Here is a 23,595-nt window from a genome sequence, read left to right on the forward strand (position 1 = left end):
TCTGGATAGTTTGCTGCTTCCCATTGTACTGTTATATTACAGAGCTGGCTTTGCTTTAATCTCATGAACTAACCTCTGCTACCTTCAAACTTTTCTTCTGCAGCTTTCTCACCTCTCTCAGCTTCTCCCCTCTTTCAGCTTGCATAGGAATGAAGAGAATTGGGGACTTGCTGTGGATTAGGCTTTGGCTTAGGCACTATGGTGGCTGGTTTAATCTCCTATCTAGACCACTAAAATTTGCTCCATGTCAGTTATAATGCTGTTTTGATTTTCTTATCATTTGGGTATTCACTGGGATAGCACTTTAAATTTCCTTTAAGAACTTTCCCTTTGCATTCACATTTTGTCCAAATGTTTGGTGCCAAGATGCCTTGATTTCAGCCTGTGTTGGCCTTTGAAATGCCATCCTCAGTGAACTCAATCATATCTACTTTGTGATTTAAGGTGACTCTTCTTTTAACTTGAACACTTAGACTGCAGGGTTATTAACTAACCTAATTTGAATATCATTTCATCTCAGAGAATAGGAAGGCCCAAGGAGAGAAAAAGGGATGGGGAAATGGCCAGTCTGTAGAGCATTCAGAACAGACATATTTATTAAGCTTGTGTCCTAAATGAGTGTGGTTAGTGGTACCCCCAAACAATTATAATGGTAATATCAAAGGTCACAGATCACCTTAACACATATAATTATAGTGAAAAAGTTTGAAATATTGTGAAAATCACAAAACATGATACAAAGACACAAATGAGCAAATGCTGTTGAAAAAATAACAGAAGTACGATTGCTTGATGTGGAGTTGACACAAACCTTCAATTTGTAAAAACTTGCAATATCTGTGAAGGTGCAATAAAGCACAGAGTGGTAAAATAATGTATGTCTATACCTGTTGGCCACCTATATGTCTTCAGAAAAATTCTATTCAGATCTTGTGTCCATTCTTTAATCAGATTTTTGATATTGAGTTGTATGATTTCTTTATATATTTGGGATATTGACCCCTTATCAAAACATGATTTGCAATTAATTCCACCCATTTCATGGGCTGCCTTTTAATTTTGTGGGTCTCCTTTGCTGTGCAGAAGCTTTTAATTTTGATGTAGTCCCATTTTTATTTTTGTTTTTGTTGCCTTTGCCTATGATGTAAAATTAAAAAAAAAAATTGTTGCCAAAACAAACATCAATGAGTTTACTTCCGAGGTTTTCTTCTGGAGTTTTATGCTTTCAGGTCTTTAAGTTCAAGTAGTTAATCCATTTTTGGTTGGTTTTTGTGTAAGACAGTGTTCCAGTTTGATTGTCTTGGGTGTAGCCATTCCTGGTACTATGCATCAAAGAGACCATTCTCTCTCTTCATTGTATATTCTTGGTTCCTTGGTCATAAATTAATTGGACATATATACACATGGGTGTACTTCTGGGCTATTTTGTTATATCGATCTGTGTGATCTGTGTGTGTCTTTGTGTATGTGCCAGTACCATACTGTTTGATTACTGTATTTTTATAATATAGTTTGGAATCAAGAAAGTGTGATGGCTCCAGCTTTTGTTCTTGTTTCTAAGATTGCTTTGGGTATTAGGATTTTGTAGTTTCATAAGTATATTAGAATTATTAGTTCTATTTCAGGGAATTTTGATAGGAACTGCAGTGAAACTGTAGATTGCTTTGGATGGTATGAACATTTTAACAATAATTCGAATTTATGAGCACTCATCCCATTTATTTTTGTCTTCAATTTTCTGTCATAATTTTTAGTGTAAGGTCTTTTACCTCCTTGGTTAAATTTATTCCTAGGTATTTTATTCTTTTGGATACAACTGTAAATGAAATTATTTTTGCAACTTCTCTGATATTTTATTAGTGTATAAAATTCAACTAATTTGTGTACTTCTTTATCTTGCAATTTTACTATTTTATTACAATAGGTGGAGTCATTAGCATTTTCTAAATATTGTATATTGCCTGCAAATTAGAGATATTTTAATTCTTACTTTGCGATTTGGATGCTTATTTCTTTTTCTTTGCTACTTGCTCTGCCTAGAACTTCTAGCACTATGTTGAAGAAAAGTGGTAAGAACGGGCATCCTTGTCTTGTTCATGTTAGCTGTGGGCCTTGATTATGTTGAGGTATTTACCTTATATACCAACTTTATTAAGGGTTTTATCAAAATGATGTTACATTTTTGCAAGTGCATTCTCTGCATTTATTGAGCTGGTATGATTTTCCTTTTACCCTGTTAATATGGTGTATCACATTGGTCGATTTATCAATGCTGAACTGTCCTTGCATCCTTGGAATAAATCCCACTTGATGAGGGCATATAGTTTTGTATTGTTGAATTCAAGTTGTTAGCATGTTGAGGATTTTTGCATCTAGGTTCCTCAAAGATATTGGCTTATAATTTTCTACTCTTGGAGTGTCCTTGTCTGGCTTTGGGATAATGGTAAGGTTGGCTTTGCAAAATGGGTCTGAAAGTGTTCCCTCCTGTTATTTCTTGAAAGACTTTGAGAGAGCTTGGTATTAATTCTTCTTTGGATGTCTGGCAAAATTCACCAGGGAAGCTGTATGCTCCTGGGTTTTTGATTGTTGGGAGGTTTTTGAGAGCTGATTCAGTCGGTTTATTAGTAAATGATACATTCAGATTTTCTATTTCTTTATGAATCATTCTAGATAGGCTAAATGTTTTAGGAATTTATTAATTTCATCTGATTTTCTAGTTTTTGCCAAGTAATTGTTTATGGTAGTCTCTTAGGATACTTTATATTTCTGTGATATCAATTTTGATGTCTCCTTTCATTGATAGTTTTATTTTAATCCTCCCTTTTTGTTTTTTTCTGTTTTTTTTTTTTTAGTAAGTCTAGCTGAAGTTTTGTCTGTTATATCTTCTCAAAAAACCAGCTCTTAGTTGCATTCACCTTTTCTATCGTCTTTTTAGTGTCTATTTCTTTTTTTTTTTTTTCTGTCATGATCTTTGTTCTTTCCTGCCTAACATTGGGCTTAGGTTGTTCTTAATCCTCAAGATGTAAATTTATTTGAGACCTTTCTCTATTCTTGATATAGGTATTTGTCACAATAAACTTCCCTCTTAGAACTGCCTTCTGCTTCCCAATAGTTGTAGCTAAGTGTATTCTACTACTATTATATTGCTGCCTACTTCTGTTAGGTCTGTTAATATTTGCTGTATATATTCAAGTGCCTCTGTGTCAGATGCATAAATATTTATCAATGTTATAGATCCACTTTGATTGAACCCTTTATCAGTGTATAATGATTGTCTCCTATTACAGTTTTTGTCTTGAAGTCTATTGTGTCCAAGTATAGCTACCTCAGCTTTCTTTTGATTTCCATTTGCATGGGATATATTTTTCCATCTATTCACTTTCACATACTTTAAGGTGTGTCTTAAAGCTGAAGTGTGTGGTTTTCATTTGTATTTGCCTGAAGACTGTTCATGCTGAACATCTTTTCATGTAGCCAATGGCCATTTTGATGTCATCTTTAAAAACTTGTCTATAAATTTTTTGTCCATTTTTTAGTTGGTTAAAAAAAACTTTTCTGAGTTCTTCATATATTCTAGATATTAATTCCTTATCTTCTATATGGTTTGCAATGCCCCCTCCCCCATTCTGTAGGTTGCCTTTTCATTTAGTTGTTTCTTTGGCTATGGAGAAGCATTCAAAGCTGTCATGGTCCCATTTGTTGGTTTCTGCTTTTGTGTTTTCCTATTGTATCCAGAAATTATTGCCAAGACCAACGTCAAGGACTTTCTTGCTGCTTTATCTTCTAGGATTTTTTTTTTTTATCATATCACATCTTACATTAAAGCCTGTGATCCTTTCAAAGTTAATTTTTGTGAGTGTGTAAGAGAAGGGTTCAGTTCCATTTCCCTGCCTGTGTTTATTTTCCCAGCACTGTCTGCCGGAGACCATCCTTTCCCCCTGGGTGTTCTTGGCTACCCTACTGAATATTAGTTGGCTGTATATATTTGGGGTTTCCTTCTGGGCTGCCTCTGTTCCATTAGTCCTTGTGTCTTTTTTTTTTTTTTTTGTGCTAGTACCATACTGTTTTGATTACTGTAGCTTTGTTCTGTTTACTCGGGATTGTCATGGTATTTTGGGTCTTTTGTGGGGCCATACAAATTTTAGAATTGTTTTCTAGATTTCTGTGAAGAATGTTGTTCGAAGTTTAATGGGGAGTACACTGAATCAATCCATAGATAGTTCTCAGTGGTATGAACATACTAACAATATTAATTCTCCAAATCCATAAACACAGGAGGTCTGTCTGTCGTCTTTCAGTAAAGTTTTATAGTTTTCATTGTGCAGCTCTTTTAGTTCCTTGAAGTTATTTCTAAATACTTTGTTTTTGATGCTATGGCAAATGGGACAGTTTTCTTTTTCAGAGGTTTTATTATTAAGGTATAGAAAGGCAAATGACTTCTGATTTTATATCCTGCAAATTTACTAAATTCTCCTCTCACTTCCACACTGATTGATCTGTGCCACCTCTCCTTTTTGATGATGTCTTTCGGTAGTTTTTGGGATTGTCTACATACAGAACCATCTCATCTGTAAATACTGGCAGTTTTATTTCTTCCTTCCCTATTTGGATCCCTGTTACTTCTTTGTCTTGCATAAAATTCTAGGAAGCACTTCCACTACTATATTGAAAAAGAGCAGTGAGAGTGGGCTGCATTGTCACATCTCTGAGACATTTTCCTCCAGTGAGAATGTTAGCTATGGGTTTGTCATACATACACGGCCTTTATTATGTTGACAGATGTTCCTCTAGACCCAATCCAACCAAGGTTCTTATGAAATGATGTTGTATTTTGTTAAATGCTTTTTAAGGTATCTATTCATGTTATTTTTGTCTTTCATGTTATTACTGTTACATTACATTCAGCTCTGTGACCTTTTTGTACTTCATATTTTCTCTTTATTTGAGTTTTCACCAAGTTCATGCATTTTTTTCCTGACTTTGGTAAGCATCTTATGACCATTATTTTGAATTCCTTAAGGTCTGTTTAGTAGAGTTGTATCTTGTTTTGTTTAGAACATATTTTTCTGTTTCTTTGTTTTCCTGGACTCTGTGTTGGTTTCTGTGCATTAGATGAAACAGCCACCTTTCCCAGTCTTGAACAGCTCCCAATAGATGTGGGTGGGCGATACCTGTCAGTGGCCCAGTGGAGGTGAGATCATACAGCACCTGGATGCAGGCTGATTGGAGCACAGACCCAGGGCAGTGGTTTCTTAGGTATGCAAATGGACCTTCCCATTTTAGGGTATGGCTGACAGAAGAGCATTTTTGTCTGCTTTCTCTGTGCTGAACCCTGGGGAAATACGCAGTTAAGGCCTGTTTATTTGCCACTGTCCTGTGGTACCTGAGGACATCAGCCCTGCCGGCCACCAGAGCCAAGGGATAAAGGGGGTGTTCTTTGGGCGGTAGCCTCAAAAGGCAAACGTGAGATGTGTTTACAAGTTCCTTTAGGTCCTGGAGAGTGTCATAGGGTGAAAGTGGAGGCATGTGCTCAATGAGCCTTATTCGCAGGCAACAGCTGTTTAAGGATGCAGATATCCACTATCCGGGAAAGCATGAGAGTAGGCCATTTCTGTCTGGTCCATCTTCTCTGAGCCCTGGGAGGAGAGCCGCAGTAAGTCCTCTTGAGCCTGATGAGAACTGTTTCTATGTTCCTTTGGTCCTATGGGTCTCACGGACATAAGCCCTCTTAGACTTTCAGAGATAGTGGTTGGGGGAACTGTGCCTTGCATGAAGTCTTAAAAAGTGAGAGTATTAGATTTTCAGAGCAAACCCTTCATTCTGCAGGAAAAAGCTCAGAGTTACCAGTTCCCTCCTGATTTTTAAGTTGCTATGGCACAGACAGGGATTCTGGAAATAGTGTGTCTCAGCCTTTCATACCTGTTTTGATGTGGCTGTTCTCTCATTCACCCAGTGTGTATGGGTCATTCAGTTTCTCAATTTCTTTCTTTGTTTATAGTTGTAGATTTAGTGTGTCTGTGGGATAAAGTGAGTTTGGAACTTCTATGTCACCATCTTGGACCAGAACCACAATAACTCACACTTTCATATCTTCAGACCTGAATGCTCCTCTAACCTCCACACTGATTGATCTCTGCTGCCTCTCCTATTTGACATCTTGGAAAGGTCTCAAACTTGCCCAAAGATATGATCTGCCTGAATAGATCAGGGCAAATCAACTAGGCATCGGTGATTACTCCTCCTTTTTATTTTTTTGACCATAATTCACCAGCATGTATTCTTAACTTTAGCTTTAAAATACATCCCCAAACTTACCACTTCTCACTATCTCATGTCTAAGTCACCATCACTTGTCTACAGTCCTTCAAAAGCTGCCTCCCTTGTCTCACTGCTTCCAATTCTTGCTCTTTTATAATCTTTTTACCAAAAAGCAGTCTCCTTAAAACTCATAAATCAAGTTTTTTTTTTTTTTTTAATCTCTCAGAACAAAATCTAAATTTCTTAGCAAGGCCTCTGGAACCTGGCTGCTTCTTTATCCTTCTATATTCCTCTCCCCTCCACAACTTCCTCTGCTCTAATAACACTGTCTGGCTCTGCAGTGGGTCAAAGTGTGTACTATCTCAGAGACTTCATACTTGCTCCTGTTTACTCAAATATTTTTCCCTCTAGGTAGGACAACAAGATAAAAGAAACAATGCTCAGTTACATTTGAATTCCAGATTAAAAAACTGTTTTTTAGTATAAACACGTCTCAGATATCTCACATCCAGAAGAATGGTCTAATTTACGAGTGTACAGTAAGTGTTAAAGATATATTTTGTCAAATAAATTCCTATATTAGTACTTTTATATTTATAGGTTTTTTTTTTTTTTTTTGTTTGTTTGTTTATTATTTGCTCAGTTGCAATTCCTGTGTGTGCTGATGTCAAGTCTCGGACGGGGCAGTTTAGATAAGTTAACTGGAGTCCCTCAAGTCTGCAAGTGGATTAACACTAAAAAAATCTGCCTCTTCAGTTTCTGTCATGTTTTCTCATGTGTTTTGCATGGAAACCACATATACTAAGACTTGAAATTAAGAGATAGATGCTAAAACCATTCTAAGTCGCAAATGCATTGATGTAGGAGAAACCTTAGCATTTTCTGTCTTAAAGATAGACCAAAATCTCACAAACAGTATGAGCAGATAAATCAGGCTGATTTTTAACACTGGTACCTCAGAGGAGAAAAAGAATGCAGTGTTAATATTATATACATTATTTTAATATTTTTTCTTCAGTTTTCATCTAGAGATTCCTCTCAAAAGACTCTTACTAAGTCAACTGAATTTTTTTCTTTTATTCATATGATTTTGTCCCAATTTTCTTTTAAGACCATGTATTGTAGTGGCTAAAATATCTTCGGTTTTCTCTTGTTAAACAAGTATTGCTAAACTCTTAATTTGGCCTTTCTTTCCCAAATTAGAATAAGTAGGTGTGGCTAATTACACACAGTAAGAGCTCAATAATTTGTAACTTATTTGTTTTCTGAATTATAGTCATCATACTCAAAAGTCAAAATCACTGGTGAAGACAGCCCTCAAATAATAGATAACTTTGAAGTTTAAACAGGTTTGTAAAAAAAAAAAAAAAAAAAAAAAAAAAAAAAAACAGGTTTGTAGTTAAACCACCTATACCCGCTTCAAAGAAAATGTATTTTTAAAATTAGGCAGATGGATATTATACAGTAAGTCTTTTCATAGGAATAAGATGTCTAACAAATAATGTGTTCTCCTACACAGCACTGTAACGCACTTACCACATTAACCCATGAAGTAGGTGATGGATCTGTTCAACTATTTAAATGTGTGTATACCACATACACACATCTGTATATTCATTCTTAATGTACCCAGTAATGTGCTATCATAAATTGGGTTTGCAGTTTGCATAAAATAATGAACTTTCTCAATGGCACATATTACTGGCTTGCTTTACTTCTTTGATAAACTTTCTTTTGTTCTTCTTTACCTCTTTAATCTTCAAAAAGTTCCTGTCAAAAGTTCTCATTTGAACACTTGTGTTTTAATGAAGTCCTCACAGTATGGGGCTTTATAACGGGTTATCAATAATTGAGACTCTTTTTAGATTCCATAGGATACAGGGGTCTTGGCTTTAGGCAGTCATTCTTGAAGTTCTTATATAGAGATGATCCTTTAGAAGATATCAGAGATCCGTGAGCAGAATATCATCCACCACAAATTCCTAGTTACAATTAGACTAGCATTGAAGCTTAGACTTTGATTTTACTGGTCTTCAGGGTCGGGAACAAATGACTCTGTCTTTTTGGGTGATACTGACATTATTTTTTTCAACTTTGTGTTGTTTCAGAGAAAATGATACTTCTTTTGATGGCATCATATCAACACTCAAATTGCATAAATAAGATTCACTGTTCCATACTGATAACTGTGTTTTTAAAGACTCAACAAGTCTTATTAATGTAAAGTATATGCCATCTACATCATCTTCTCAAGACTATTCATTATATATTGCTCAAGGACACAATAATAATAGGGAATCCCAGATGTGTTCTTTTCATCTTTCAAAAATTATTTCATTAAAATGTACTGATCCCATCCAGCTGAATCCACAGTAATATTTATTTTCTTGGTAAGTTTATAGTATATGGTGAGAAAGAAAAACACCTTAGAAACATTCACATAAAGATAAAAAAGAGTAATTGACCTATATTTTTGTGTGAATTAGTTGCTTGTATATCTTACCTAAGAATTCTATGATTGAGAGAAGCAAACCTCTAAATCAAAGGTGAAAACAGAGTGAATATTTATACTATTGACACTATTTTCTTAGGTTTTAGTTTGCTTATTTCTATCATGATCACAAATAGGGAGGAGTATAAAAAACTTAACATGGAAAAAATGATTTCACTATATTTTTCATATGTAAATGGTATAACCACTTGGGTAGGGATCAGTAAAACATGACTTCAAGTAGCTACCTCTCTATCAATTTTAAAAATAGGTCCATGGAGAGGGGATCATTTAATTTTGGTCCTTATTATCCAAATCAGCTAGGTTTCTTTCATGTGGAATCTTGAGCCATGAAAACTATGATTTTATGATTCCCCCCCCCCCAAAAAAAAATGTACTTGTTTTCTGAGACTCCCTCTGTCTGCTCTTCCACTTTTCTCCCTCTCTGATGAGCTCACTCCATTCACAGTAATGGCCATATCTCCATCTAGTGGTTCCCTAATCAACAAATACCTGGACAGCAGTGAAGAAAGAACACAAAGTTGCTCCAATAATACTACTCATGATGATTCCAGAGCATCGGAAAAGAAACTGTTATTTGGTCATATGAATGATAGAATTCAGAAATTGGTCAAAAGTTAATAAAGGATCACTTTAGCCTAGATACTGTAATTCTATGTAAGATGAACTTAGAAATTGGAAGCGCTTGTTCTAAAATATTTCAATAAGAGTATCAATATTTTGGTAATAAAAATATAAAAAGTCGATTAAGTCCCACTTGTTTAAAAAGGAAAACAAAAAACCAGAATTGTTGACTTAGAAAATATGTTAGCATCTTTTGAAAACAGATGACCAACTCAAATAATTGTTCTTAGGGTATTTCTCTTTAGTAAATGCAAGACATCTTGAAGCATATATAATTTTTCCCATACTGACTTAATCTTTATATAAAATCTTAAAAGAAGGTATTGATTTTTAAATAAGCATATCCTTTTCCTATGTTTGATTTAGGATTAGCAACTTAAGCAATATTTGAATTCAACTATTTACAAAGCAGTATAAGCACTGGGATTTGAATAACCTGGTTTCAGAACATTTATTATAGTGGATTTAGGGATATGGATTATTTATTAAAATTTCAAGCCAATGCACAAAAAAGAAAAATTAGAGAAAGTGACTGACCATCCACACCACATGAAAACTTGCAGTACAATGAAGACAGGAGCTGACATCATGGTAGAGGCATGACTTGTGCACATTAGTTGATCCTATTAATAATGGGCAAAGTAGCAAGTACAGGAAAAGGAAAGAAAACACAGAAAAGAAGACATAAAAGATGAGATTTCATGCAGTTTGCTGGCAGTTAGCAGTTTATGCGAGCCTCCATCCAGAGCAGATTCACAGTGACCATTGCAAAATAAGCATTACCAAAATATTTCACTGCGAAAGAAACACGAGACATCATTAGCACATTAAGCTACAGAGCAAGGGTTGTACTTTCACACACACTCCGATGTATAATTCACAAGAACATGAATTATTGAAAATTTTTGTCATAGTCCAAGCTTTGCAGTGCCTTGATGAAGATAGTCTCCTAGGATGAAAATATTTGGGGTAATAGGGTTTTTATGTGATCTTTAAAGTTCAGCTGAGTGAATTTAATCTCAGTCTCTAGTGACAAACAGTTGATGAATGAAGTTTCCCTAATGAGCAACACTCCCCTTAGGCCCACATTCAACATTCTTTGGGGAATGATTTGACATGGGCAAAACTCCTGAAAATATAACAGAGAGAACAAGAGGAGTCTTCAGATCTGGGTTTTTATTTAAGTCTAACAGGATATGATGGAAAAAAATAAACTTAGCTGCAACTCTGAATCACTTTCTCCATCAAAGAGAAATGATCAATAGTTCTTGCAGACATAACTGGGAATTACTGGCTAACACATCTTGTTTTTTAAGCCTTATTTCTCATCATTGATTTTATTTATTTATTTTTGTTCTCCCTTTAATTCATCTAAGTGAATAATTTGTATCTAAGTGCATATTATGTATCTGGAAATGTTTTATTTTTTCTGGGACAAATGTAGCTATGTGCATATTTGAGTAAATAAGTACATAGGAGGTAAGTCTATTCTAAATCAATTACCACCTCTGTAAATGCACATTAAACAAGAGGTGATCTGACATTTTTTAGAATAAACAGTTCATAAGATGATGATCTCTCTTTGCATGCTCCTTAGTGTATGCAAGCCACTTCATGCAAAGTCCACCACGAAGAATCAGAATTGAGGAATATTAAATTGAAAAAATTAGTTCTCAAAACTAGACAGGAATGATGGTGTGGCCTTCACATTTGAGAATAAAGTTTCTTAATAATTAAAATTATTTTAAAAGCATACAGCTGATTGCATGCACAGTATGTTGGAATAGCATTTCTTGGAGGAAGACTGCCACCCTACAGGAAAAGCAGTAGTCGTCTTTACATGACCTACAATAAAGATGTTTTGTAAAAAATTTATGAACCTAGCCCTTTGTAACTGACCCGGTCTAATACCATTGCAAGGTAAAAATACAAATCTCTGGCCGAGTCAGAAACCATGTTAAAAAAGTAGAATGATACAATCACAGGACGATAGCTGTTTCACAGGTTTTTAATGCACTAAATAAAGACAAAGACTAAGCAAACATAAAAATACCTTTTCTATCTTCAAGATTGGACTATAAATGAAAGGAGGCAACTCACATAGCATTTATTATCAATCACTACTGAAGAGAAAGTGTTTGAAACGACCGCATTTGCGACCTGGGATTATTAGTGAACTGATTGGAATTGTGTTTGAAAGTACAATTCCTGTGGGAAGAACAGAAGAAGCAACTGTGAAGCTTAGGCTAACCCTGAAAAATACTGAAATGAAAAATCAATCTACCAGCGAAGTACATCAGCTATGATTAAGACACTATGTTGGAGTTTTGTAATTTGTCTCCCTAAATTCTTGAAGACAATGACCACCGAGTTCTCATGTTTTAATACAACAAAAGTTTGGCCTTACCAGGGCATTGTTATCAAAGCAGACGTCAGGCCCTTTTCGGTATCTGGGTTGCTTAACCATATCACAAGGATCCGGACCATCAGCTAAAGAAACTCGTTAAGGAATATGAAGTTATTCATTCTTCCCACACACAAAAAATACATTTCCCGAAGCAAGGAACAGACACCTACACCACTAGTCTAGTCCAGCACAACTAGTTCAAGAGCTTAAGGAATTTAAAGAAGTAAACTGCCACAATTTTCTTTTGTCAAACTAATGGCTGCTATTTTTATTTTTATTCTATACAGCATGCCCTTGGGCAAGCACTGAATAGGTTTCTGTAAAATATTAAGGGGATGAAATGAACAAACGACTCAGAGTAATACATATAAAGCAGCCCAAGGGAGGACCAGGGTGCCTCCTATTATAAACAACTAATTGCTAATAATAAAAATCGTGTTTTTTTTCAAGAAACACGGGCAAAAGCAAAGGGTATAGGAATTCTGTACAATCCCTGTCACAATGCTTTAATTGCATTGTCAATTTAGCATATTTATATCCACTGTAGACAGACATCATAATCAACTCCATTTTTAACAATCCCAGCTACACAGGGCCCAGCTAATGGAGCCCCAAACCAGTTGCCCCTCCCTCGTCTTGCAAGCCATTTCCAGATCTACTTGGAAACCCTCCTCCATAGAGCCTCAACATACCATTATTCTCTGGTGCCTGTCTAGCATCATCGGTCTGCACATTCGAAGCACATTTTGTGCGAGGGGTCTGTTCTGCTGTGGGAGGTAATCACGGCACTCTGTATGTTTTGCTCTTTGAGCATAAACAACGTGACAAGGTTAAAGATGCCTTACTGTAAGATGGCGTTCTTTTCCAAGCATCGCTGACGTCAAAGGATACAAGTCTGCTCTGCTTGTATAAGCAGTCGTGTGTCACAGGGACAAGTCCCTTTGCTCTCAACCATAATAAATATTAAATTGGTGTTCATAAGTTTTTCTACGTGAAAGATTCTGCAAAACAAATATTTTTAAAAATGAGAGAAAATGGACATTCTCTTTTGGGGGGAAAGAAACAAAAATCCTCCAATTTTACATATTAAAATGAAAGAAAAAAAATCTGAGCTCTTGAAACACAAAGCATCACCAATTTAAATAGTAAAACAAAATGAGAATGATTTTTAGAAGAGAAACATGACCATGACCATGTTTGACTCATTAGCATGCACATGTTACCTCTCCCAAATACTAGAAAATTTAAGTGTTAGTCCTCAATGCAAAATAAGTACGACTGAGTTGCTGAAACTCCTGGAATAAATGTTTGATTTGATATGCTTAAGGAAGTGTGGTACTTACTACTGAAATATTATCTTATTCTACAGATGAAAATATTAGAAGTCTGAAGAGTCTAAGCATCCTGCCTAAGGGCAGAGTAAATAGAGATCAGTGCTGTTGACCAACATCGTAGAGATGGAAAGGTTTTCTGTTTTGCCCAGCATGGTTAACAGCAGCCTCCTGACGCTACCAAGCACCTGAAAGGTGACTAATGGGACTCAGGCATAAAATTTAATATTAATTATAACTCATCAATGAAATAGCTTCTTGGGGCTATAACTTCTAACCTGGACAACACAGAGACAGACTTTGAAGGGCTTTCAATTCCATTCAGTGTTTTTTTTTTTTTTTCTTCTTCCATGTCTTAAGTGGCTTCTTAAGATAAAAATGTTAGTCTGTCATTAAAGAGTCACTTCTTTACAAGTATACATTTTCCCAAAAAATTGAATTTCCTTTTTCTCCACTGAACCTGGGGCACAAGGATGAAGTGAATCAAAAGCCACCGTGATTGAGGTTCATATCCTGATTACAAATCGGTACGCTGCAATGTTATTTAGTTTTTAAAGCACAGATTGCTGTTACCGACACCTATTAGTCAAAGGCCAAAGGATTCTGAAGTTTTGAGATAACCATCACAGGTGTCACGATTCTGCTCCCTAAAGTTGATAGCCTCATAGTCTCTAAGTTCTACACAAGATGCAATGCTTTTTCTGAGTTGATGCCTGACTCTTCTCTTCCTACCCCAACCACCTCCTAGGACACAGAGGTGTGCTAAAGTAAATCAGAAAAGTCCTACTGACCGACCATATCTGTTAAAAATTCATGCTAGTTTCAGCTAACTGCTTCTGCAAAACATTTCTCTGTTAGAAACGTCTAGATCGCCTAGCAACTATTCCAGCCCTTTCACATGCTCAGATGACCTTACCTCCTCCTATTTCCTCTTTTCTAAGTTAACACTGCTTCTAGAATAACCTGCCCTCAGTTGCTAAAAACAGTGTCCCAAATCTGTGCCTCTCTGCTCCATTATCAGGGATCCTGCGACAGGGAGGATCAATCTCTCTCAAAACTTTAAAAAAATCCCACCTTACCTTTATCTTCTATCCCCCACAATGAAACTGAATTCTCAATCTCTTTCAAAAACTGTTCAAGATGTTTTATGCCTACTAATAATTTTTAGGAAGTAATATTTTCTCCTAGTTCTTGATTTCAATTCAGATACATCCAATTGTAAATTTCAGTGAAAGGTTGAAGTAAAACTCCTCACCCCCAGAATATCTTTCTTAAACCTATTTAGTAAATAAATGTAAATAGAAATCATATATTTGGCTTAGAATTACATAGAAGTACTATAATTAATTCTAAGCTTATTATAGTTCATAAAATTCTATGACCATAGCAAAAATTTTTAAGGGATTCTTTTATTTTTTATTTATTTATTTTTAAAGATTTATTTATTTATGATAGACATAGAGGCGGGGGAGAAGCAGAGACACAGGCAGAGGGAGAAGCAGGCTCCATGCAGGGAGCCCGATGTGGGACTTGATCCCCAGTCTCCAGGATCACACCCTGGGCCAAAGGCAGGCACTAAACCGCTAAGCCACCCAGGGATTCCCTAAGGGATTCTTTTAGACAAAAATGTATTATATACCAGATTTCTTTATGTTTTGGCTTAAAGAAGGTACAATTTTCCTGATCCTATTATGATAGTTGAAAGGATTACAACTTATCCAGACAGGATAAGGTCTAAAAAATGTAAATTTTTAAAGCCTACAGTGAAACTAAAGATCTGGAACAACAATCTCCATTACTCTCTGTAATGATTATAAAAGCGAATCCAATTTCTTAGTGACAAAGGATTCTTCCTAAAAGGAAGACACAGATTACCTGGAGCAGTTTCCACAGTCTAACACACCACTGAATGATTTACTATCATTATCGAAGAAATACTGGGTTTGTTCGGTAATGCAACTCTGCTTTGACAGAGAGGCTGTAAAGTCCTCTTCTTCCATCTCAACTGTGGAAAAAAAAAAAAAAAGGACACAGGTCACCAGGAGGGGACACTATAGTCAGTGCCCAGAGCCTTCATTTCTCAGCACACCAAGTGTATAAGGACAGGCACCCTGTGGGGCTTATTTATCGCTGGGTAATCTAGGGACAGCCCCTAATAGGTGCCCAATAAATATCAAGAGAAAAAATTAAATAAATAGGAGGTTACAAAATAGAGGCCAATGACATTAAAAAAGAAAAAAAAATTGTCAAAGCATTAGGAAAGTCATGACAAAAAGATTCCAATCTTTGAAACTACTGAATGGATGGGTGCTCTCTCTCTCTCTCTCATATACACAAATACATATACTTTCTCTGAGTTGGATGAACTCAGTACATTCCAAAACAAAATTTTAATAAAAATAGCTGAGTGTTCACATACCTGCTTCAAGAAGTCGTGGAAAGGTCAAACTCAGGAGAAACTGCTGTAGAATAGACCTAAGTTGTAAATATGAATAATTATTGATAAAAATATAAATATTTCCTTTATAAGCTTTACAATTAACTGAATAATTTTGTATGTACACATACATTTCCTTTTCATCTGTTTGGAAAAAATTGATAATCTGACAATAGAAAGTTAAGGAGCAGTTTTATTTTATATAATTAGGTCCATTTCAGCACGTGATGCTTCTAAATTCAAAACACTGTAAATTTGTTTCTGTGAAAGAAGTGATGAAGTCAGGAATGTTCAGGACCAAGAAAGAGGTGCTTAGGTATAAAGAGGCCTCATAACAAATGTGATCATGGAGGAGTGGTAATTGTCAGTATTTTACAGTGTAGATTTCACGTTCAGGATTGCTCCTTGTTTTAGTTTTAAAACTCCAAGGTGGAAAACAACAAAAGATCAAACAAAAACAATTTTGTGCTGTGGGTTTTTAAACTATTTACTTGACAATATAGAATATAGTTGTAAATACATAATGTGACATTCATCAACTATAATATACATAGGGCATATGGTACATTTCTGCTTTATAGTAAATGACAATTGAGCCAAATACTATAGAATAGTATAGAATCATCTGGAACTGAATTTAGTTTAAAAGAAAAAAAAAAAAAAAGGGTGTTGAGAAGGAGGTAGATTCTGGCCAGTAAATAGAATCAAGGCAATCACATATTCAGGATTACTAGATTTAGAAAACCTGAGTCAATTAACACATAAATACCAGTGTCACAACAGAAAGCAACATTTTTTACATGTTTTTCCCCCAGAAAAAAAATAGGATTTTAAATCTAAAGTCTTTGCTACTTTCACAAACTGGTATAATCATTCATTTTCCCTGGGAAAGCCTCACCATTAAATAAATGTTAAAGCTTAATCTACATGCAGTAAGGCTTGCACAATACTGTAGGGTCAGGATACAGAGGAGGTAAGTGAGTGCGGGGGAGAGAGGATCCCAAACAAGCAGGTTAGCAACTTGACCAGAGGCCAACAATGACAAATCTGATCTTGCTGACTTTCCACAGTGCCTCAGTTTACATATCTTGTTTTTGTGGGTGGTACAGTTCAAGTGAGGTGTTCAAGGAGGTAGGGAGGGTGAACCTGTGCCAGCCTTTGGATGAGTAGGAAAGAGGTGAAAGGATGAGTTATGGGGTCTTGGATTTGACCCATGAAGACATCTAATTTGGGTACTGAAGGCAATACGCAGAAACTCCTTATAGGCTAATACCCCTACAATTTAAAGAACTGAGTGTAAAGAGAAAAACACAAGAGTTTCAATAGATCTCTGAAGACCCTGGAGTTTGCACAACACCGTTTTCATATGAAAACAACAGCTGCAACAGCTTTAAAAAAAAAATTTATGAGAGAGACAGAGACGGGCAGAGGGGGCAGCAGGGTCCCGACAGAGAGCCTTAAGTGGGCCTGGATCCCGGGGCCCCAGGATCACGCTCAACCGCTGAGCACCCAGGCGTCCCAACAACTCAGTTGAGCATTTAGGAGAAACTATCTGTAAACATTAGCAGTATGTGATTGGGGACATGAAAGGAAAGTCGTTCCCCCTACTAATGAACCGCATGTCACGAGATCTGTATTGTCCTCACATTCATGACTACTTTTGTACAACCCGCTCGGCATCCCCAGTGAAGCGCAGGTGCCACTCACCAGGCAGCAGCCGTGGCCCACCAGCCGATGTGCAGGATGTCCGCGACGGAAGGCTGCGGGCCACAAAGGAGGACCTTACAGCGGGGCCCGGGGCGGGGGCGGGGCTCCGGGGAGGGGCGGGGCCTCCGGGGAGGGACCTCGAAGGAAGGGCGGGGCTCCGGGGAGGGGCGGGGCTCCGGGGAGGGACCTCGAAGGAAGGGCGGGGCTCCGGGGAGGGACCTCGAAGGAAGGGCGGGGCTCCGGGGAGGGGCGGGGCTCCGGGGAGGGACCTCGAAGGAAGGGCGGGGCTCCGGGGAGGGGCGGGGCCTCCGGGGAGGGACCTCGAAGGAAGGGCGGGGCTCCGGGGAGGGACCTCGAAGGAGGGGCGGGGCGCCCGGGGCGGGGGGCGGGGCTCCTAGGAGGGGCGGGGCCTCCAGGGAGGGAACCTCAAGGGAGGGGTGGGGTCTCCGGGGAGGGGAGGGGCCTCTGGAGCGGGGGAAGGACCTCGACGGCGGGGCGGGGCGGGGGCGGGGCGGGGCGGGGGCGGGGGCGGGGGCGGGGGCGGGCCGGGGTTACTGACCACGTAGGCCGAGCGGTGCCCTGCCCCCTGCTTGGGCGTAGCGCCGGGCTCGCACACCGACTGGTAATCGTAAGATTTGTTAAAGGCGTAAACCGAGATGTTAACCAGGTGTCTCATCAAGCTTGGATCGATCTCCCCAAAAAATCTTCCAATCTATTACAGGAGGAAAAATAAGTTTCAGATGGACGCCCGTGTTGCAGCCGCGGCGAAGAGGGGGTGGGAGCGTGAGGTGCAAGGGCTCCCGGGGGCGGCGGGGGGGGGGGGGGCAGAGCCGAGGAGATGCGGCCGATACTGCGTCCCCGTCCCCATCCCCATCCCGGTCCCAGCGGCGGGCGCAGGTGACCCCGCAGCCCCTCGGCCTCCTTGTGGGAAACAGGGCTGTAGCATCATTGAGGAGAAGGGCTGGGGTGGGAGCAAGAACAGAGGCCTCAAGGGGCCAACTCGAAGCTCAACTCCAGCCAGTTACCAAAAGGCTCAGGGTTGAGAGAGCTTTCCTGTCTCAGGAGAAACCAGAAATAGACACTCGGAAATGCAGTAAATTGGCAAATGATTCTAATCTGCTTACAATCCTGCATGAGCCCATTAAGCCTACCTGCTGCCAACATGCAGATTTGGAACAGACGTCAAGAGATCACAGGGGCCGCGTATTGAGACACTATTAATACTTAATATGGGAACATTTTCTAAATTTCTGAGAAATCCAGAAAAAAAGTTCCCATCACGTTAACATTCTCAACTATATGTTTTAAAGGTAACTGTTAGTATCAGAAAGGAAATTCCACTAACAAGTATCAGGAGATTATATTCAGAATGTATTTTAAAATTTATTTTCTGACAGTACTATAACCACTCCTGAATTTCTATAATGGTTTGAAGGACTTGTGTAATTGCTAATCAAGAAAATACACTTTGGAAACTGTACTTTGTCCCACTTCAGGAACCTACCTGGTTTGTATAATCATCATGATTTGCCATCAAAAGAAATCCACCATCATCTAGAATCACGCAATCCATGACCTACCGAAGTAAAAAAAAAAAAAAAAAAAACATATTTTGAGGATGGTTAGTTAGAAGGCGCCATTTTCATAACGTCAATTGTATGTAGATGAATTTAACAAAAAAATTGGAGAAAATTTAAACATATATAATCAAGAGCTTCTGATGAAATGAGACACACAGATTCATATCAGACTCTCAGGGCTTCTTATCCTCTACCACCCATTTAGCTAAAACTGTCAACCCATTTTGAACAAATCCTAAAAACAAATCAGGAATAATCTTTTTGCCATTCCAAATGGCAATCTTTTTCCCATTTGGTCATTTGAATGATCCAGGAAATTGGATAAAACAAAATATTTAATAATGTATAAACACATACTTAATATTTTGACAAGACATATCTTTAAAAGTGCATTGTAATCACCATGCTACATGCTTTTAAAAAAAGGCAGTATGGTTTATATCATGTTTAAATGCATGAATTGGTTTAATTGTTATTGTATAAAATAACAAAAACATTGTTTTCAGAGTTGGGGATATATGCATCCCACTCTCCTAATGTAGAAGCAGCTTGCTAAAAATCATGGCTCTAAAACAGTCTTCATTGTCTATATTTATAAAGTCTATACAAAATGGAGAAACTATAAAAATAAAATTATTGGTTTATAATTGTGCATGATTAGAAATACGATGGTATGAACCCACTGTTTGTCTTAGAAATAAACAGACACACAAAACTAGGAAAAAAAAAGAGTGGAAATTTTTTTTTATTCTGGAATAATATATATAGTATCATTCTTAGAGCATATTTAACTTTGGGACAAAGGAAGTTCAAAGAGCAAGAGAAGTAACAGTAGAAAATGTAAAATCCAATCATGGAAGTGGAATTTGATTTAAAAAAATACATAATTCTAAAATTTAGCTCAAGAAGTTTTCTCTTCACTATAAACAGAGTGAACAAATGAAGGGACAGTACCAAAGACAAGGGAAGATTGCCCTCATCAAACTTAAGGACACCTGGGGTAGAAATAGCCCATTCGGAGGGTGCCTGTGTGGCTCAGTGGTTGAGCATCTGCCTTTGGCTGAGGGCGTGATCCAGGATCTGGGGATCGAGTCCTGCATCAAGCTCCCTGCATGGAGTCCGCTTCTCCCTCTGCCTTTTGTCTCTGCCTCTCTGTGTCTCTCGCGAACAAATAATTAAAATCTTAAAAAAACAGCAACAAACAACAACAACAAAAAAAAGCTCATTCGGGGGTGGGGCTCGGTGGCTCAGTTGGTTCAGTACCCAACTCGATTTTGGCTCATATCCTGATCTCAGGGTCATGAGATCAAACACAGCTGAGATGGAGGACAAGAGAGTCCATACCAAGACAGGCTTTTTATGTGAATATTTAAAAAAATAAGGTGAGGAATTACAATCATGTAATTCAAACTCTTACATATAAATGATTTCAAAATCCATAAAATAACTTTTTTTAGTGTTCAAATAAAAATTCCTTCAATTTTAGCACTGATGTGTTTGTAATAGTTAACACAAAAAAATGACAGTTAAAAGTTTTATTTTAAAAAGTTGTCTTACATCACTGTTTCTTTTGCAGTCACAAACTGGGCCAGCACACTGAAAGACAAAAACATAATTATCACCCCACATTTTTAAATAAAAAAGTAATTAAATGATATACTATTAATATGTTATAAATCTTAGAATAATTTGTCAAGTATAAAAGTAAGATTAGATGAGTCTAGTCCATCCCATAAAAATTAATAGTTTTATCTTTATAAAATCTCAATTAATAGCTATCTTGTACTTCAAATTATAACAATGAATTATTTTTATTAACTAATTGAAACAAAAACTTTCCAGAAATAGTAATTCATAGTTCTGCTTCAATTTGGGAGCAATGAAAATTCATGTTGTCAATGTGTAAGACTTTACTTTTACTTTTCTTACTTGCATTTGACAGGGAGTGTAGCATAAACGTTGAAAAAAAATTATCTTACCGGATCCCTGATTGATGTTTTGGTGAAATTCTCTATCCAAGAGTTTACATCAATTTTAATTCCAACAACTGCAAAATGACATTAAGAAAAATTTACACACGTTTCAAAAACATGGCTGTGATTCTAGTTTCTTTCTTAGTTTGAGTTAGTGATGGGGGAAGTCTCTGTAGCTCCACCAGTAAGGGGTAAAACAGCCTGCAGGAGCAGGAAGGCCATTGACCTACGCTCTCAGTCTGAACTAGCGTATGCTCTCTGAAACAAATACTGAATCATATAATGAAAAACATAATTTCTACTTTATTGCATCCACTGACACCAGCCTACTGCCAGTTCCCATCGATGCTCAGTTTTATTTTAGTAAAAAAAAAGTCATTTTTCGACTTTACTGTAATTTTATTAAAAAAAATTCTTACCTAATGCATTTCATCAGGCACATAGTATAGATATGCCATAACTTATTTATCTTTTCCTCCAATGATGGAAACTTTTCATGTATAACTTATTACAAAAATTCATATCCTTGGCTTTATATCCTTTTGTATACTTGAACTCATCTGATAGGACATACTTATGGAGCAGAAATGCTAGATCAACCCAGCATTGAGACTTTTGATTTGACTCCATAAATTTGTGTCAGAAGCTGTATAAACATATAAGCTTTAAAACTCATCTCCATACAGTATCAATTTTATTTTTCCCCAGTCTCATAGGTAACTAATTATATTTTATTTTTTAAAATTTCCATGTCTATCTTTGCCTTTATTTTGGTTGAAGCACCCTGATGGCCTTCCAGATAAGTACTAGAAGATTTTAATATGAATATTAGGTCGATCACATTTAATTTTGGTCATGTATATATATGTATATACATACATATACAAAATATATGTGCTTACCTGCAGGTTTAAGAAGTTTTCCTTGGATATATATTTCTACAGCTTTGCTTACCATAATGCCTGATTCATAAGCACCAGGTCCACTTTCTGAAAAAGAAAAAAAACCAAAAATGGACATTAGGTCTGTGTAGATAAATAAAATAGTGAATTCCTCTTAATAGCTACAGGTGGATAGTGTTTTGCTTAAGTACTCTAGTACAGAGAGGTAATAGGGAGGTGTGCAGTCTTCTCTTCCCTCGTCTTTCTCTATACATCAGACTCATTGGAGTGTCCATGAGTTGCTGTGAATGAACTGATGTTGGGATATGATTTCGTCAGCTGGGCTGCATCTATTTCCACAACATAATGGATGCAGGCTTGCTAAAAGAGGAGGAGGCTGCTGAAGTGAAGTGGAAAGACTGATCTTAGAACTCAAAGTGGCCTTTGCATTTTAGAAGACAAGTCCCTGGACAAAGCTCCAAAATTCTCTTAATTTCAGTTCCCTCATTTGTGAAAATGAGGATGAATACACTCCATCCTCCACTCTTTGCCCCCAACCCCGAGGCTCAGGGATTAAATTAGAAAAGTTTGGGGACAGAATCCAAGAACATTTTATTCATTGAACTAAAATTGATTAACTGATTAATTTTTGAAAGTCATTATACATTCTTCAATATAGTTGCAGTTTGTGAAACAAGGGATTACCTACCTGTGTTTCTAGGTATTACACATGCCCACAGATATGCTCTCTCTACATTTCTGGCTGCCTGTTTGCTGGGTATACATTTTACCTCCTTAGTTAAATAGGTGCTTCTGTTTTTCTAATGTCATGCATACAGTACATAGTGAATAAAGACTATTCTGGGCAATTAAGATATATGGTTTCAGGGAAAGTGGATAGTAACAATAATTTAGTTTTTTAAAAAAGGAAATTGAGAATGCAGAATTCCAAATGATACTTACTGTTAAAATAGGGAGCGGTGAAAACATAGTTATCATTATCAAGACTCCTTTTATAGAAGCTGTCCTCATATGTTTCTGGGTTTTCTTGCCAGTTTTCTCCAGCCCTAAGGAAGAAATGGCTCTTCATTTTTATTCTTTAATCTGCCTGATAACCTACTTGCCTGTGAACATCATGAAACTTTACAGATATGTCTATATCTCAGGTATGTCTAAGAAAGTCAGTGGTAATTGATGGTGTAAATGATACTCCTTAGGCTACATATCACCATAGAATGGTGATAGTAAGAGTCAGAAAAAGCTCTTAGTTTTATTCTGCAGATAATGATGTACAAGGTAGTTAACAGGTCAACTAATAGTAATAAGTCTCTCCAGCCCACTTTACAGACTGTTCTGAGGATAAAAGAGATAAGATCCATTAAAAATACTGAAAACAATGAGGTGCTAGGAAAATATTGCCAACGGGCTGTAACCACTATGTTCATTTAGGTTGGCTTGTGTCTACGAAGAGGAAAAAAAAATCTCTCAAGTTTTGGAATAAATACCCCAAATATCCAAAGGTACAAATGAATAATCATATAGCATTTTCAAAGAAATAGGCTATTTTAATATTGTAGATATGTTAAATGACTCCATTTTAATCTATTAATCAGTTTCTCTACAGAATGGCTTCCTTATACAGTAACGTACAGAACCTCAGCATAATTTTTTGTCACATACTGATTTCTACAGATGTTATTTGAACTTACTCTTTGGGATAAACTCTGGTAATCCCACCATCAGTCACAACAAACCGTGCTTTCACTCCCTTGCTAAAACAGAAGACAGAAGAAGGAAATTTTTTATTCCACTTACTCTTGGTAAGATAATAATTTAGAGGTTGATGATACAAAGAGAAATAAAACGAGTTCCTAAAATAAGGGAA

General features: G+C 37.0%; 1 protein-coding gene and 1 long non-coding RNA gene across 8 annotated transcripts in view; one reads left to right on the forward strand and one right to left on the reverse strand.

Moving 5' to 3' along the window:
* LOC121471835 overlaps nt 1-23,595 on the forward strand; it is a 166,069-nt gene that overhangs the window by 96,162 nt on the left and 46,312 nt on the right. The window lies entirely within an intron of this gene.
* Nucleotides 1-23,595, reverse strand: part of CACNA2D1 (calcium voltage-gated channel auxiliary subunit alpha2delta 1) — a 477,825-nt gene that overhangs the window by 8,439 nt on the left and 445,791 nt on the right. For all 7 annotated transcript variants that reach the window (XM_041722688.1, XM_041722686.1, XM_041722687.1 and 4 more), the window contains 12 exons: nt 23,420-23,482; nt 22,674-22,777; nt 21,732-21,818; nt 20,836-20,903; nt 20,414-20,452; nt 18,781-18,852; nt 17,836-17,988; nt 17,277-17,329; nt 15,552-15,607; nt 15,008-15,137; nt 12,693-12,802; nt 11,802-11,884 (listed from right to left, as the gene is read on the reverse strand). In XM_041722688.1, the coding sequence (XP_041578622.1) occupies nt 11,802-11,884; nt 12,693-12,802; nt 15,008-15,137; nt 15,552-15,607; nt 17,277-17,329; nt 17,836-17,988; nt 18,781-18,852; nt 20,414-20,452; nt 20,836-20,903; nt 21,732-21,818; nt 22,674-22,777; nt 23,420-23,482 (1,018 nt within the window). The remainder of the gene's footprint in view (nt 1-11,801; nt 11,885-12,692; nt 12,803-15,007; nt 15,138-15,551; nt 15,608-17,276; nt 17,330-17,835; nt 17,989-18,780; nt 18,853-20,413; nt 20,453-20,835; nt 20,904-21,731; nt 21,819-22,673; nt 22,778-23,419; nt 23,483-23,595) is intronic.

This window comes from Vulpes lagopus, chromosome 11 (genome assembly GCF_018345385.1).
Source record: "Vulpes lagopus strain Blue_001 chromosome 11, ASM1834538v1, whole genome shotgun sequence".
NCBI classification, from domain to species: Eukaryota; Metazoa; Chordata; class Mammalia; order Carnivora; family Canidae; genus Vulpes; species Vulpes lagopus.